The sequence below is a fragment of the Zosterops lateralis genome, assembly GCF_965231275.1.
Source record: "Zosterops lateralis genome assembly, chromosome: 23".
NCBI classification, from domain to species: domain Eukaryota; kingdom Metazoa; phylum Chordata; class Aves; order Passeriformes; family Zosteropidae; genus Zosterops; species Zosterops lateralis.
The window spans coordinates 6,232,884-6,245,082 of NC_139783.1; the positions used below are offsets into that span (position 1 = coordinate 6,232,884).

Here is a 12,199-nt window from a genome sequence, read left to right on the forward strand (position 1 = left end):
CGTCAGACTTTGGGGCTCCATAGGGAGGTGTCTGTGTGAATCCGCTGGTGTACAAGGAGGTGGGTGCTGGTCTGAAACTTCTCCCCACACTGGGGACACTCGTGGGGTCTCTCTCCGGTGTGGATGCGCCGGTGCCTGATGAGGTTGGAGTTGGAGCTGAAGCCCTTCCCACAGTCGGGGCAGTGGAAGGGCCTCTCCCCTGAGTGACTCTGCTGATGTACAAGGAGCAGGGTGCTCATCCGAAACCCCTTCCCACACTGGGAACACTTGTAGGGCCTCTCCCCAGTGTGGATCCTTTGGTGGATGATCAGGCTGCCTTTCTGCGTGAAGCTCTTCCCGCACTCCCCACACTCATAGGGCCGTTCCCCTGTGTGGATCCTCTGATGACAGATCATGTTACCTTTCTGCCTGAATCTCTTCCCACACTCCCCACACTCGTAGGGCCATTCCCCAGTGTGGATGGTCTGGTGACGTGTCAGGCTGGACTTATGGCTGAAGCTCATCCCGCACTCCAAGCACTTGTGGGGCTTCTCCCCATCACGGAGCTGCTCATGGACCACCAGCTCTGAGCTCTGCCTCCATCTCCGGCCGCCTTCCCGGCCCTGGCCGGCTCTTTCCTCCTCACATCCTCGCCCTCGGCCTTTGCAGCCCCTCCTCCTCACCGATCTCCGGCCCTTTTCCTCCCCGTTGCGTTCCTGCGCCGTGGAGCCGCTCAGAACGGCCTCTCCCAGCAGCTTCTGCCGCGGGGATTTGTCCTCCCTGCTCTCCATGCTCGGCTCCTTGTCTGCGGCAGGAAGGACAAGGAGAGGATGGGATTTGCCTCCGTGCCACAGGGAAGGGGAAGAAGATCCCCCGTCTGCTCGGTGCCCGCCCTCCCCGGGCTGCTGGGAGTGCCGGGAACCCGAAAAGCTCCCCCCGCACTCCCGAACCCCTTTCCCGCCCCTCCAGCCCCCAACGGGGTCCCGGCAATCCCAGGGGTCCCCCCCTCTCGGGGTCCCCGCCTCGCCCTTCTGGGGCTCTCCTCTCTCTGGGGTCCCGCTCAGGGAAGCCGCGGCTCTCCCGGGCTCCCCAAACCCGGTGTCCCCCCGGCCCCGCCGGTCCCGCGCGCTCCCCACGTGGCCCCGCCAGAGCTCGGAGGGCCCGGCCCGGGAAGCCCAACCCCCACACAGGGGGGACCCGCATCCCCCGCCCCCGCCGGGGCTCTGCCGACACCGGGACACCCCAAAAACACCGCCCGGGCACCCCACGATGTCCCCCCGAGCGGCATCTGCGCCTCGCCTTTGGAGCCCCGCGAGCTCCAAACATCCCCCCACAATACCCCAAACCCAGGGACCCCAAACCCGGGATATTTGGGGCGAGCTCCCCCTCCCCGGGCACCTGCGGGATGGGGGGCGATGATCCCGGCGCTGCCGCCAGTTCAGGCAGCGCTGGAGCCGCCGCTCCCTCCGCTCGTCTTCTCCTCCCGCTCCTGCGGCCGCTGCGCCTCTTCCTCCCTCCCTCCTCCTCCTCCCCCGGGCCCGGCCCCGGACTGGGAGGGCGGGGACAAGGAAAGGGCGGGGACTGGGAGGGGAAAGGGGCGGGGTCAGGGACAGGGCGGGAATCATGAGGGGAAAGGGGCGGGGTCAGGGACAGGGCGGGAATCATGAGGGGAATGGGCGTGGTCAAGGGGACGCGCGGTCCTAAAACCGCCCGGTTTGAATCAAAATAACCAGAACGGGCCGAAAATCAACCGTAAATGCACCAGGTTTTGCCGAAAATCACCGAAATGCACCAAAAATCTCCGGGACCGGGACTAACAGCGGGATCAGCACCGAAACCCGCACCGGCACCAAGGCTGAGACCGACACCGCAACTGAGACCGGCCCCGCACAGGCCCCGGCACTGGGACCGAGACCGAGACCAAAACCGGCACCAGAACTGGAACCGGGACCAAGACAGAGAAATTCCCTGGGAAAAGAATTTCAGAAAACCAAAACATTCCTGGCACGAAGCCAGGGCTACAATCCCTCTTGGCTTCTGGAGTGCAAAGAGAGGGAGAAGAGAAAAATATTAAGGTCAAATCAAAAGGATAACGGGCAAGGTGAGTTCCCAACACAGAACACGGGGAATGTGGGTCACCAGGGCTCGTGATGGTCCCTTAACTGATCCCAGAGTGCAACAAACAACACAGAGGGGATTTCAGTGTTCATCACAACAAATGCACTTTGATTAGTGCCATCAGCAAATGCCATAGAAGGATCTGAAGGGAAATAAAGGACAGAGAGAAAAGAGAAAGATGGGGTGGGAAACAGCTGCCAAGGGAGAGACAAAGTCCTCGTGGCCCGGCCAATAGATCCGTCTTCTTCCCTGGGGAGATCTGAAAAGTCTTTGCTTAACTCAGGGATCCTTACAGCCCTTTCCAAAGTGACAGGCAGTTGGCCAAAGGGTGGGGAGATCGTTATGGTGTGTTGGTTTTGAGAGAACTGACAACAGGTCAGCCCTTAGCAGGTGCAGTCAATTCACCGTGACTTGCCCATTGTTTCTGCTCAGGCTCTGATGTTCCCATGGAAATGCTGCCAGGTTTTTCCATTGAACAGACCTGCAGGCAACACCTGGCAAACGTCCCACCTCAGCCAGGCCACAACTCCTGTGTTGGGGTTTTAGAGTCCTTTAGGGGTTTCAGTCTCTGTCCTTGACGATGGTGGTGAGGCAGATGAGGATCTTCAGACCGTCTCTTACACCTCCCTATGGAGCCCCAGAGTCTGACGGAAACCCAGAGAGCCTGATCCCAGCCCTGGATCTGCAGGGATGCACATCCCAGCGCCCCGGATCCCAGCCCAGCCCCACGGATCCCCCCTCCAGTGCCACAGTTGCCATCCCAGCCCCACAAATGCCCCAGCCCCGGCTCCCCGGGCTGAGCCCCGCTCTGGCGGTGCCGCTCCTGCAGCACCTGCAGCTCCCTGGTGGCCCCGTGCCGGTGCCGCTCGTTGTGCCGGCTCCGGCCATCCCAAAATCCCGGCTCGGCTCCGGCCGCCATCCCCGGCGGCTGCGGCTCCGCCCGGCCCCACTGGCGGTGGCGGCGCTGGAAGGGGATCCCAGCCAGGGACCCCACGGACAGGAACGGGGGGAAGCCCGGGCCGGGCTCCGACAGCGCCACGGGCAGGGACCGCAGGGAGAGGAGACCTGGGGGGACACGGAGATCTGGGGGCTGGGGGGCCATGGCTGAAGGAAAGGGGTGACTGGGAGGGCTGGGAAGGGGCTTTGGGTGTTCCAGGATTGCGAAAACGGGGCTCTGAGGGGTGGGAGAGGCGGGATGGCCGGGAAAGGGGTGCAGGGGCTGTCGGTGCCGGATAAGGGGGTGCGGAGTGGAACCCATGCCCGGGAATGGGGTTCGGGGGGATCGCGGCGCCCAGGAATGGGGCTTTAGGGGCTCCCCGGTGCTCCGGAATGGGTGAGCAAAGAGTCCCGGTGCCGGGGGTCCCCCTGAGCTCTGGTCGCCCTCCCCTGGTCCCCCAAGAGCGCCCCCAGCCCCAGCGCTGGAGCCATCGCGCGGCTCCGCTGCGGCCCCGCCCACAGCCCCGGGCCCGCCATTGGTGCGGCCAATGGGAGGTGGCGTGTGAAGTGACGTCACCGGGCGCCGGGCAGATCCCGGCGGCGCAGGGCGGGGAAGGCGGAAGCCAAAGTGCCCGAGGGAGCGCGGGGGGAGGGCACGGGGCAATTCCCGGGAATTCCCCGCGATCCCTCCTGGCATCCCCCGGGACCCTCCTCGGCCACGCCCTGCGGGACCCCCGGGCCGGGCTGTGCTGAACTCCCGGGCCCTGCGCTCCAGCTCTGCCCGGAACCCGCTGGCTTCGGCCCAAAGCGGGGGAAGCCCCGCCATCCGCGGATCCATTTTTTCCTGCGGCTGCGGGTCCCGCCCCCGGCGGAGCAGGACTGGGCGCTGAGACTGTGATCCCTGATTGCCAATCTCCTTCTCTGCCTCTCTCCTGTTCTCTCCCTTTCCTCCGGCTGATAATCAGTCCCAGAGCTGCTGGAGAGCGCCGTGCCCAGGTCGGGTTTCCCAGGAAAGGGAGGCCTGGGGGTGAGGTGCCCCGGGCTGGCCGGGAATGGGGGTCCGGGGGTCCCCGGGCTGACGGGAACAGGGGATCCAGGGGCTGGGAGAGGAGGATTCCCGGGCAAGGGGGTGCAGGGGGGTGTGGGTGCACGATAAGGGGGTGCAGGGGTTCCCGGAGCTGGGGAAGGAGATGGGGGGGGGGGGGGGTCCCAGTGCCCCGGAATGGGGATTCAGGGGGTGCCAGGAGGGATCCCCAAAGCCCCTCCCAGGGGGGAGCAGGAGCTGGGTCAGGAGCTCTGGGGAGAGAATCACCAAATCACAGAATGAAAAGGTTGGAAGAGACCTCCAAGATCATCAAGTCCAACCCAGCCCTAACACCTCAAACTAAACCACAGCACCAAGTGCCACATCCAGTCCTTCTTTAAACACATCCAGGGATGGTGACTGCACCACCTCTCTGGGCTGACCATTCCAATACTTTATCACCCTTTCTGTAAAAACCTTTTTCCTAATATCCAGTTTATATTTCCCTTGGCACAGATTGAGACTGTGTCCTCCTGTTCTGGCAGTTGCTGCCTGCAGAAAGAGACCAACCCCCACCTGACCACAGCCTCCTTTCAGGAAGTTGTGTGACAGAGTGATAAGGTCACCTCTGGGTCTCCTTTTCTCCAGGCTAAACAACCCCGGCTCCCTCAGCCGTTCCTCACAGGGTTTGTGTTCCAGGCCCCTCACCAGCCTCGTGGCCTCCTCTGGACCCACTCAAGTGTCTCAATGTCCTTCTTAAACTGAGGGGCCAGAGCTGGACACAGCACTCAAGGTGTGGCCTGACCAGGGCTGAGTACAGGGGAAGAATGACCTCCCTGCTTGTGCAGGACTCAGCACTTGAATGTATTAAACCTTATCCTGTTGGACTCTGCCCATCCATCCAAGCCTTCCAGGTCTCTCTGCAGAGCCCTCCTCCCTTCCAACAGCCCGACACACGCTCCCAGGTTAGTGTCACCTGCAAATTTACTAATGAAAGCCTCAATAGCCTCATCCATGTCATCAATACAAATCTTGAAGAGAGCTGGCCCCAGCACAGAGCCCTGAGGAACACCACTGGTGACTGTCCCCAGCTGGATGCAGCCCCGTTCCCCACCACTCTCTGGGCCTGGCCATGCAGCCAGTTCCTAACCCAGCAAAGAGTGCTCCTGTCCAAGCCCCGGGCTGCCAGCTTTTCCAGGAGTGTGCTGTGGGAGGAAAGGGGGTGACCCCGGCCTGGGGGGACATGGGGGAGTCACACACACTCCAAGGGGGGGACATGACCCCTGGGGAAACGGCGGCAGCTGCTGGGAAGGGACCGGGATGGACTGGGACAGGCTGGGCTGGACTGGGATCCCGACATATACTGGGATACCGTGGGCCCAGGACTGGGACTCCGTGGGAGCAGGATCAGAGCACACTGGGACCCAGCAGAACCAGAACTGGGGCAACAGGGATCATAGTGGCAGCAGCTGGGATATACAGGGAGTGACTGCAATCATGCTGGAATTGACTGGGAGTGGCTGTGTGCAACTGGAATCCTGTTGGAAGCTACTGGGAGCAGCAGGGAGTGAGTGAAAGCACACTGGGGGACACTGGGATATACTGTGAGAGACTGGGAGTGACTGGGATCAGAGAGGAACCATAAAGAAAGTTACTGGAATAATACTAGGAGTTATCTGGGAGTGACTGGGATTGTCCTGGGAGTGACTGGAACCACAGTGGGTGACTGGGGGCAACTGGGACAATGCTGGGGGCAAATGGCATTGTACTGAGAGTGACTGGGTTTGTACTGGAATCATACTGGGAAGGACTGGAGCCAGAGTGGCAGTGACTGAGATGATACTGGGGGTGACTGGAACTGTACTGGGAGCAGCTGGAACCATATTAGGAGTGAATGGGAACACCTGGGACCATGCTGAGATCACAGTGGGATCCTACTGGGAGTGACTGGAATCAAACTGGAATCATGGTGAGTGTAACTGAAAGTGACTGGGATCGTACTGGGAGTGACTGGGAGCCACAGGGCCCAGGCTGGGAGTGACCTGGGCCCCTCCCCCGGGTGGAACTGGGGGAACTGGCCCAGCTGGGGCTGAGGGTTGTTCTCCCCCAGGGCTGCCCCGGGTCCTGCTGCCACCCCCGGCCCCACAGAGCCGAGGGACAGGGGACAGCCGAGGGACAGGGGACAGTTGAGGGAAAGGGGACAACTGAGGGACGGGGGAGAGCTGAGGGACAGGGGACAGCTGAGGGACAGGGGACAGCTGAGGGACAGGGACAGCTGAGGGACAGGGACAACTGAGTGACAGGGGACAGCTGAGGGACAGGGCACAGCTAAGGGACAGGGGACAGCTGAGGGACAAGGGACAGCTGAGGGACAGGGGACGGCTGAGGGACAGGGGACAGCCAGGGAACACGGCCTGGCCAAGGGACACTGAGCTCCAGCACTCTGGGCTCCTGTGCCCGGGCTGTTGCCCTTGGGCTCCCAGCACAGGCCAAGGGGGGACAATCCCCTCCGGAAACTGTTATTTGCTCTAAGCTTTGCTCTGGAACATCCCCAAGGAGCCACCTGCAGGGGCTGGAGCCCGGCCGGGTGCCCGGGGCCACCAAAGCCACTCGGGCAGTGCCCTCCTGCCCCGGGCAGGGCAGAGAACACCCAAGGAAAGGCTCATGCTGGGCTCAGGGCAGGGACAGGGCACTCCCCTGGCACTGCCACGGGCACAACAGAGCCGGCCTGGGGAAAGGATTGGGATTTATGTCCCATGGAATCCCAGCAGGGATTACTTCTCATTTCACTGCTGTCATTTCATTGATCATCAATTCCAATAATTTCCCCATGGAATTCCCATGGCAGTGGATTGGAGGGGAGATCCATCCATGGAATTCTCACCTGATTGGAATGAGACTGAGATCCAGCCATGGAAATTCCATGGGAATTTCTGCATTCCCAAGTCCCCCTTGTCAGAATTCCAACATTCCCACAGGAATTCCCCTCCCTCTCTCACACCCACCCTTGTGCTCCAGAGCCTCCCGACCATATCTGATGTCTTTTGGGGGCCCTTCCACACCAGAGTGTCCCAGGTAATGCTTCATCTGCTCCACCATGATCCCTTTGGATTCCCAGCACCTCTGGGTGATCCAGGTGGCACCACGGGACACTGCAAAGCTCCCGGATCCCAGCTGGAAGGAGATGAAATCCCACCCGTCGTAGCCGAACCTGTGGGATCCATGGATGCTCCATTGGACAGGAGATCACAGCTGGAAACCACCTGCCCCCTGTGGAGACCTGGGAACGAGGAGAGAACAGACCCATGGAGTTGTGTGCCAGCCCCATAGAGCCCCTTGGAGCTGCCTGGATTCCCATTCCAGCCCCACAGATCCCATTGCAGCCCCTCAGAGTCCTCCATTCCCACAGATCCCATTGCAGCCCCTCAGAGTCCTCCATTCCCACAGATCCCATTGCAGCCCCTCAGAGTCCTCCATTCCCACAGATCCCATTGCAGCCCCTCAGAGTCCTCCATTCCCACAGATCCCAGCCCAGCCCTGGCTCCCCTCAGCCCTCCCTGCTCTGGTTGTACCGGCCCCGTCTCCAGGTCACTGTCGGTCACGAGCCGGTTCCTCTCCTTGAGCTGGGTCTGGCCATCCCAATGTCCCAGCTCTGGCTATCCCAATATCCCAGCTCTGGCCATCCCAATATCCCAGCTCTGACTATCCCAATATCCCAGCCCAGCTCTCGCTCCCATCCCCGGTGTCTGCAGCTCCATCCAGCCCCACTCGCTGTCCCAGCACTCGCAGGGGGGTCCCGTCCATGTCCCCACAATCAGGACTGGGGGACCCCCGGGCTGGGCTCTGCCAGAGCCACTTCCAGGCACTGCAGGGAGTGGGGAACTGGGGGGACACGGAGATTTGGGGGAGCAGGGGGGCTGAAAAAAAGAGTTTGGGGATCCAGGGGGGGTCAACAGGTCAAGGAAAGAGGGAACATGAAGAGCTGGGAAGGAGGTTCAGGGGCTCAGAGTCAAGGAAAGGGGTTGCAGGGACTGGGAGAGGTGGGATGGGGTGTCCAGGGAATCCTGTGCCCAGCAAAGGGGGTGCCAGGGCTCCTCAGTGTGAGGAAAGGAAGAGCTGGGGGCTGGGAAATGCAGGAATGGGGGCCCAGGGGTCCCAGGGTGAAGGAAAAGGGTGGCTCTGGGGGCTGGGAGAGGCGGGGTGGCTGTGAAAAGGCTGAGATGGTGCTGGATAAGGGGGTGCAGGGGGATCTCAGTGCTGGGCAAAGGGGTAAAAGGGCACCTCAGTTCTCAGGAATGGGGGTTCAGGGGGCTCTCAGGGTCAAGGAAATGATGGGCAGGGACTTGGAGAGGTGGAAGGGAGTTCCAGGGGCTCCTTGAGCCCAGGAAAGGGGAGTCCAGGGTTCCCCAAAACAGGAGGGTAACAGGGTGGGGACACCCGGGATGGCTGGGAAGGGGCAGTTCAGGGGGTCTCTGTTGTTGCAGAAAGGCGGGGCTGGGGGCTGGGAAAGGCAGGAATGGGGGTCCAAGGCGTTCCAGGGCATCCCAGGGTCAAGCACACGGGAAGTCTGGAGGCTGGGAGAGATGGGATGTGTGGGAAAAGGGGAGCAGGGGGTCCTGATGTCCAGAAATAGGGGATTGCGGGGGGTCCCTGTGCAGGATAAGGGGAGCAGGGGGGTCCCGGTGCCGGGGTTCCCACTGCCCCCTCAGCCCCCAGGAGCGGCCCCAGCCCCAGCGCTGGAGCCTCGTGCTGCTCCTACTCACTCCCAGTGTTATCCCAGTGTGATCCCAGTATGATCCCAGTATAACTCAGTCACGCAGGAGCTGTTCCCAGTACGATCCCAGTTCAGCCCAGTCACTCCCAGTGGTCCCACTCCTGCCATCCCCCAGCCCTCTCTGCGTTCCGACCTGTCCCGGCTCCATCCCCGCTCCTCCCGCGGGCTGCGATGGGTTCGGGCCCGGGGGAGGAGGAGGAGGGAGGGAGGAAGAGGCGGAGCGGCCGCAGGAGCGGGAGGAGAAGGCGAGAGGAGGAACCGGCGGCTGCAGCGCTCCCTGAACTCGCAGCCCCCCCGGACGGCCCCAAATCCCGCAGGTGCCCGGGGAGGGGGAGCTCGCCCCAAATATCCCGGGTTTGGGGTCCCTGGGTTTGGGTTTTTTTAGGGGAGGATGCTGGAGCTCGCGGGGCTCCAAAGGCGAGGCGCAGATGCCGCTCGGGGGGACATCGGGGGCTCCCCGGGAGGTGTTTTTGGGGGGTCCCGGTGTCGGCAGAGCCCCTTGGATTGCCGGGACCCCGTTGGGGGCTGGAGGGGCTGGAGGGGCGGGATGGGCGGGAAAGGGGTTCGGGAGTCGCGGTGCTGGAAGTGGCTGCTCCCAGTATGTTGTAAATGCATATTATAAAGTTGGCTTTTCGCAAATATTAAGGTGAATACTCTATGTATAATAACTTTGCTGTAAGGATGTAGCTGTTATTTCTGCTATTAGCAAAACTTAGACATGGTAGTTGGAGAACTGATCTATAGTTATGCTTTTAATTGAATGGCCTGTTTGGTTGAGATAACATCCAGCAAACACATGATGAGGCCCCTGCTGCTGACAGGCCAGTTATCAACACTGACTGTCTGTGGGAAGTAGGGACCAAGGCCCAAGCTGGAGGTGATAATGAAGACACAGCCAAGAAGCATGTGTGTTCTAAAAAGGCAGAGCCGAGGGAGAACCATACTAAACAGTCCCTGGAATATGGAAACTAGTTTGTGGAAAAGTTGGAATATGCAGCCAACTAAAGCAATTGAAAGGGTGTTTAAAGAATGTCTCTGAAATAGCAGGTGTGCTCTTGGCTCAATGCCAAGTCACCTGGCCAGCCATTAATACTTTCCTTAATTTTCTGTTTCCTAATTGTCTTATTCTTTTTATTAAACCTATTTCTTAAAATTTACCAAGAAAGTAAACCTTGCTTTTTACACAGTATGAGCGCAGTTCCCTTCCTTTGTGGTTCCAGTTTGCTCGGCATTCCCAGTCCGAGCCCAGTCCCTCCCAGTCCGAGCCCAGTCCCTCCCAGTACCCGTAGGTGGGCAGACAGAACACGGGGGAGCTTTTCGGGTTCCCGGCACTCCCAGCAGCCCGGGGAGGGCGGGCACCGAGCGGACGGGGGATCTCCTTCCCCTTCATTCTGGCACGGAGGCAAATCCCATCCTCTCCTTGTCCTTCCTGCCGCAGACAAGGAGCCGAGCATGGAGAGCAGGGAGGACAAATCCCCGCGGCAGAAGCTGCTGGGAGAGGCCGTTCTGAGCGGCTCCACGGCGCAGGAACGCAACGGGGAGGAAAAGGGCCGGAGATCGGTGAGGAGGAGGGGCTGCAAAGGCCGAGGGCGAGGATGTGAGGAGGAAAGAGCCGGCCAGGGCCGGGAAGGCGGCCGGAGATGGAGGCAGAGCTCAGAGCTGGTGGTCCATGAGCAGCTTCGTGATGGGGAGAAGCCCCACAAGTGCTTGGAGTGTGGGATGAGCTTCAGGCAGTGGTGCCACCTGATCAGCCACCAGAGAACCCACACGGGGGAACGGCCCTACGAGTGTGGGGAGTGTGGGAAGAGATTCAGCCAGAAGTCCAGCCTGACCCGTCACCAGACCATCCACATCGGGGAAAGGCCATACAAGTGTGGGGAATGTGGGAAGAGCTTCAGGCAAAAAGGCAACCTGATCCTCCACCAAAGGATCCACACTGGGGAGAGGCCCTACAAGTGTTCCCAGTGTGGGAAGTGGTTTCGGATGAGCACCCGCCTCCTTGAACATCAGCAGAGTCACTCAGGGGAGAGGCCCTTCCACTGCCCCGACTGTGGGAAGGGCTTCAGCTACAACTCCAACCTCATCAGGCACCGGCGCATCCACACCGGGGAGAGACCCCACGAGTGTCCCCAGTGTGGGGAGAAGTTTCAGACCAGCACCCACCTCCTTGTACACCAGCAGATTCACACAGACGAGAGGCCCTTCTGCTGCCCCGACTGTGGGAAGGGCTTCAATCAGAACTCCCACCTCATCCAGCACCGGCGCATTCACACCGGGGAGAGGCCCTACAAGTGTCCCCAGTGTGGGAAGAGCTTCTCACGGAGCTCTAACTTGACCCAACACCAACAGAGGCACCACTAAGGGAAGCCCTGAGAGTGTCCCCAGTGTGGGAAGAGCTTCGTGCCTTACTCCAGCTCCATCCCCCACCGGAGGAGCCACATTGGGCAGTGCTCTGGTAACCCGCATTTGCTGTAATCCGTCCTGAGAAGGCATCTCGCTAGTTATCCTCGGATGTTTGGCTTAATTTTTTTCTCTTCTCCCTCTCTTTGCACTCCAAAAGGCAGGAGGGATCAATCTGTCACTTCAAAACACCTCCAATCCCACTGAGAACGATTCAATTTTACCCCAAAAGGGCTCAATCCTACCTCAAAGACCGGGACCCTCTGGATCAGGAGCATCCAGACTGGGATTGTGCAGACTGGGATTGGACAGACTGGGATTGTGCAGACTGGGATTGTGCAGACTGGGATTGGACAGATTGGGATGGACAGATTGGGATTGGACAGACTCGGATCACATGGACTGGGATTTCACAGGCTCGGACCATCTGGATCAGAACCACAGAGACTGGGATCATCTGGACCGGGATCATCTGGACCGGGATGGCTGCGGCGGAACGATGCGAACCGAGGCGGTCCCGCCCAGCTCAGGGGAACCTCCCAGTCCTGGCCGGGGCCGCGGCCAAAAGTGCCCGGAGCGACCGTGGCGGTCCCGGAGCGATCGTGGAGCCGATCCCGGAGCGATCGTGGAGCCGATCCCGGAGCGATTCCGGGTCCGATCCCTGTCCCGGTGCTGGGCTCGGTCTCAGTCTCGCTCTCGGATCGGCGCCAGTCTCGGTGCTGGTTCCGGTGCCGGGCTCGGTCTCATTCCCAGAGCGCTCCCGGTCTCGGTTCTGGCCGCGGTCCTGGAGCGTTCCCGGTGCTGGTGCCGGTTCCGAAGCGCTGCCGGTGCCGGTGTCGGTCGTGGTGTCAGTCTTGGTCCCGGTTCCAGTTCTGGTGCCGGTTTTGGTCTCGGTCTCGGTCCCAGTGCCGGGGCCTGTGCGGGGCCGGTCTCAGTTGCGGTGTCGGTCTCAGCCTTGGTGCCGGTGC

At 61.0% G+C, this 12,199-nt stretch overlaps 1 protein-coding gene and 1 pseudogene across 2 annotated transcripts in view; one reads left to right on the forward strand and one right to left on the reverse strand.

Annotated features, from left to right (window-relative positions):
- Positions 1-12,199, reverse strand: part of LOC310918360 (olfactory receptor 14J1-like) — a 537,521-nt pseudogene that overhangs the window by 115,263 nt on the left and 410,059 nt on the right. The window lies entirely within an intron of this gene.
- On the forward strand, positions 9,074-11,287 carry LOC310918362 (uncharacterized protein). Its single transcript, XM_083877220.1, has 2 exons — positions 9,074-9,148; positions 10,270-11,287. Exon 2 carries the CDS (start codon positions 10,284-10,286, stop codon positions 11,190-11,192), a length of 909 nt encoding a protein of 302 aa, XP_083733346.1. The 5' UTR covers positions 9,074-9,148; positions 10,270-10,283; the 3' UTR covers positions 11,193-11,287.

Bases quoted from the DNA above. Each gene is read 5' to 3' on its own strand.
- LOC310918362 (XM_083877220.1), top strand. From the start codon at position 10,284: ATGGAGAGCAGGGAGGACAAATCCCCGCGGCAGAAGCTGCTGGGAGAG.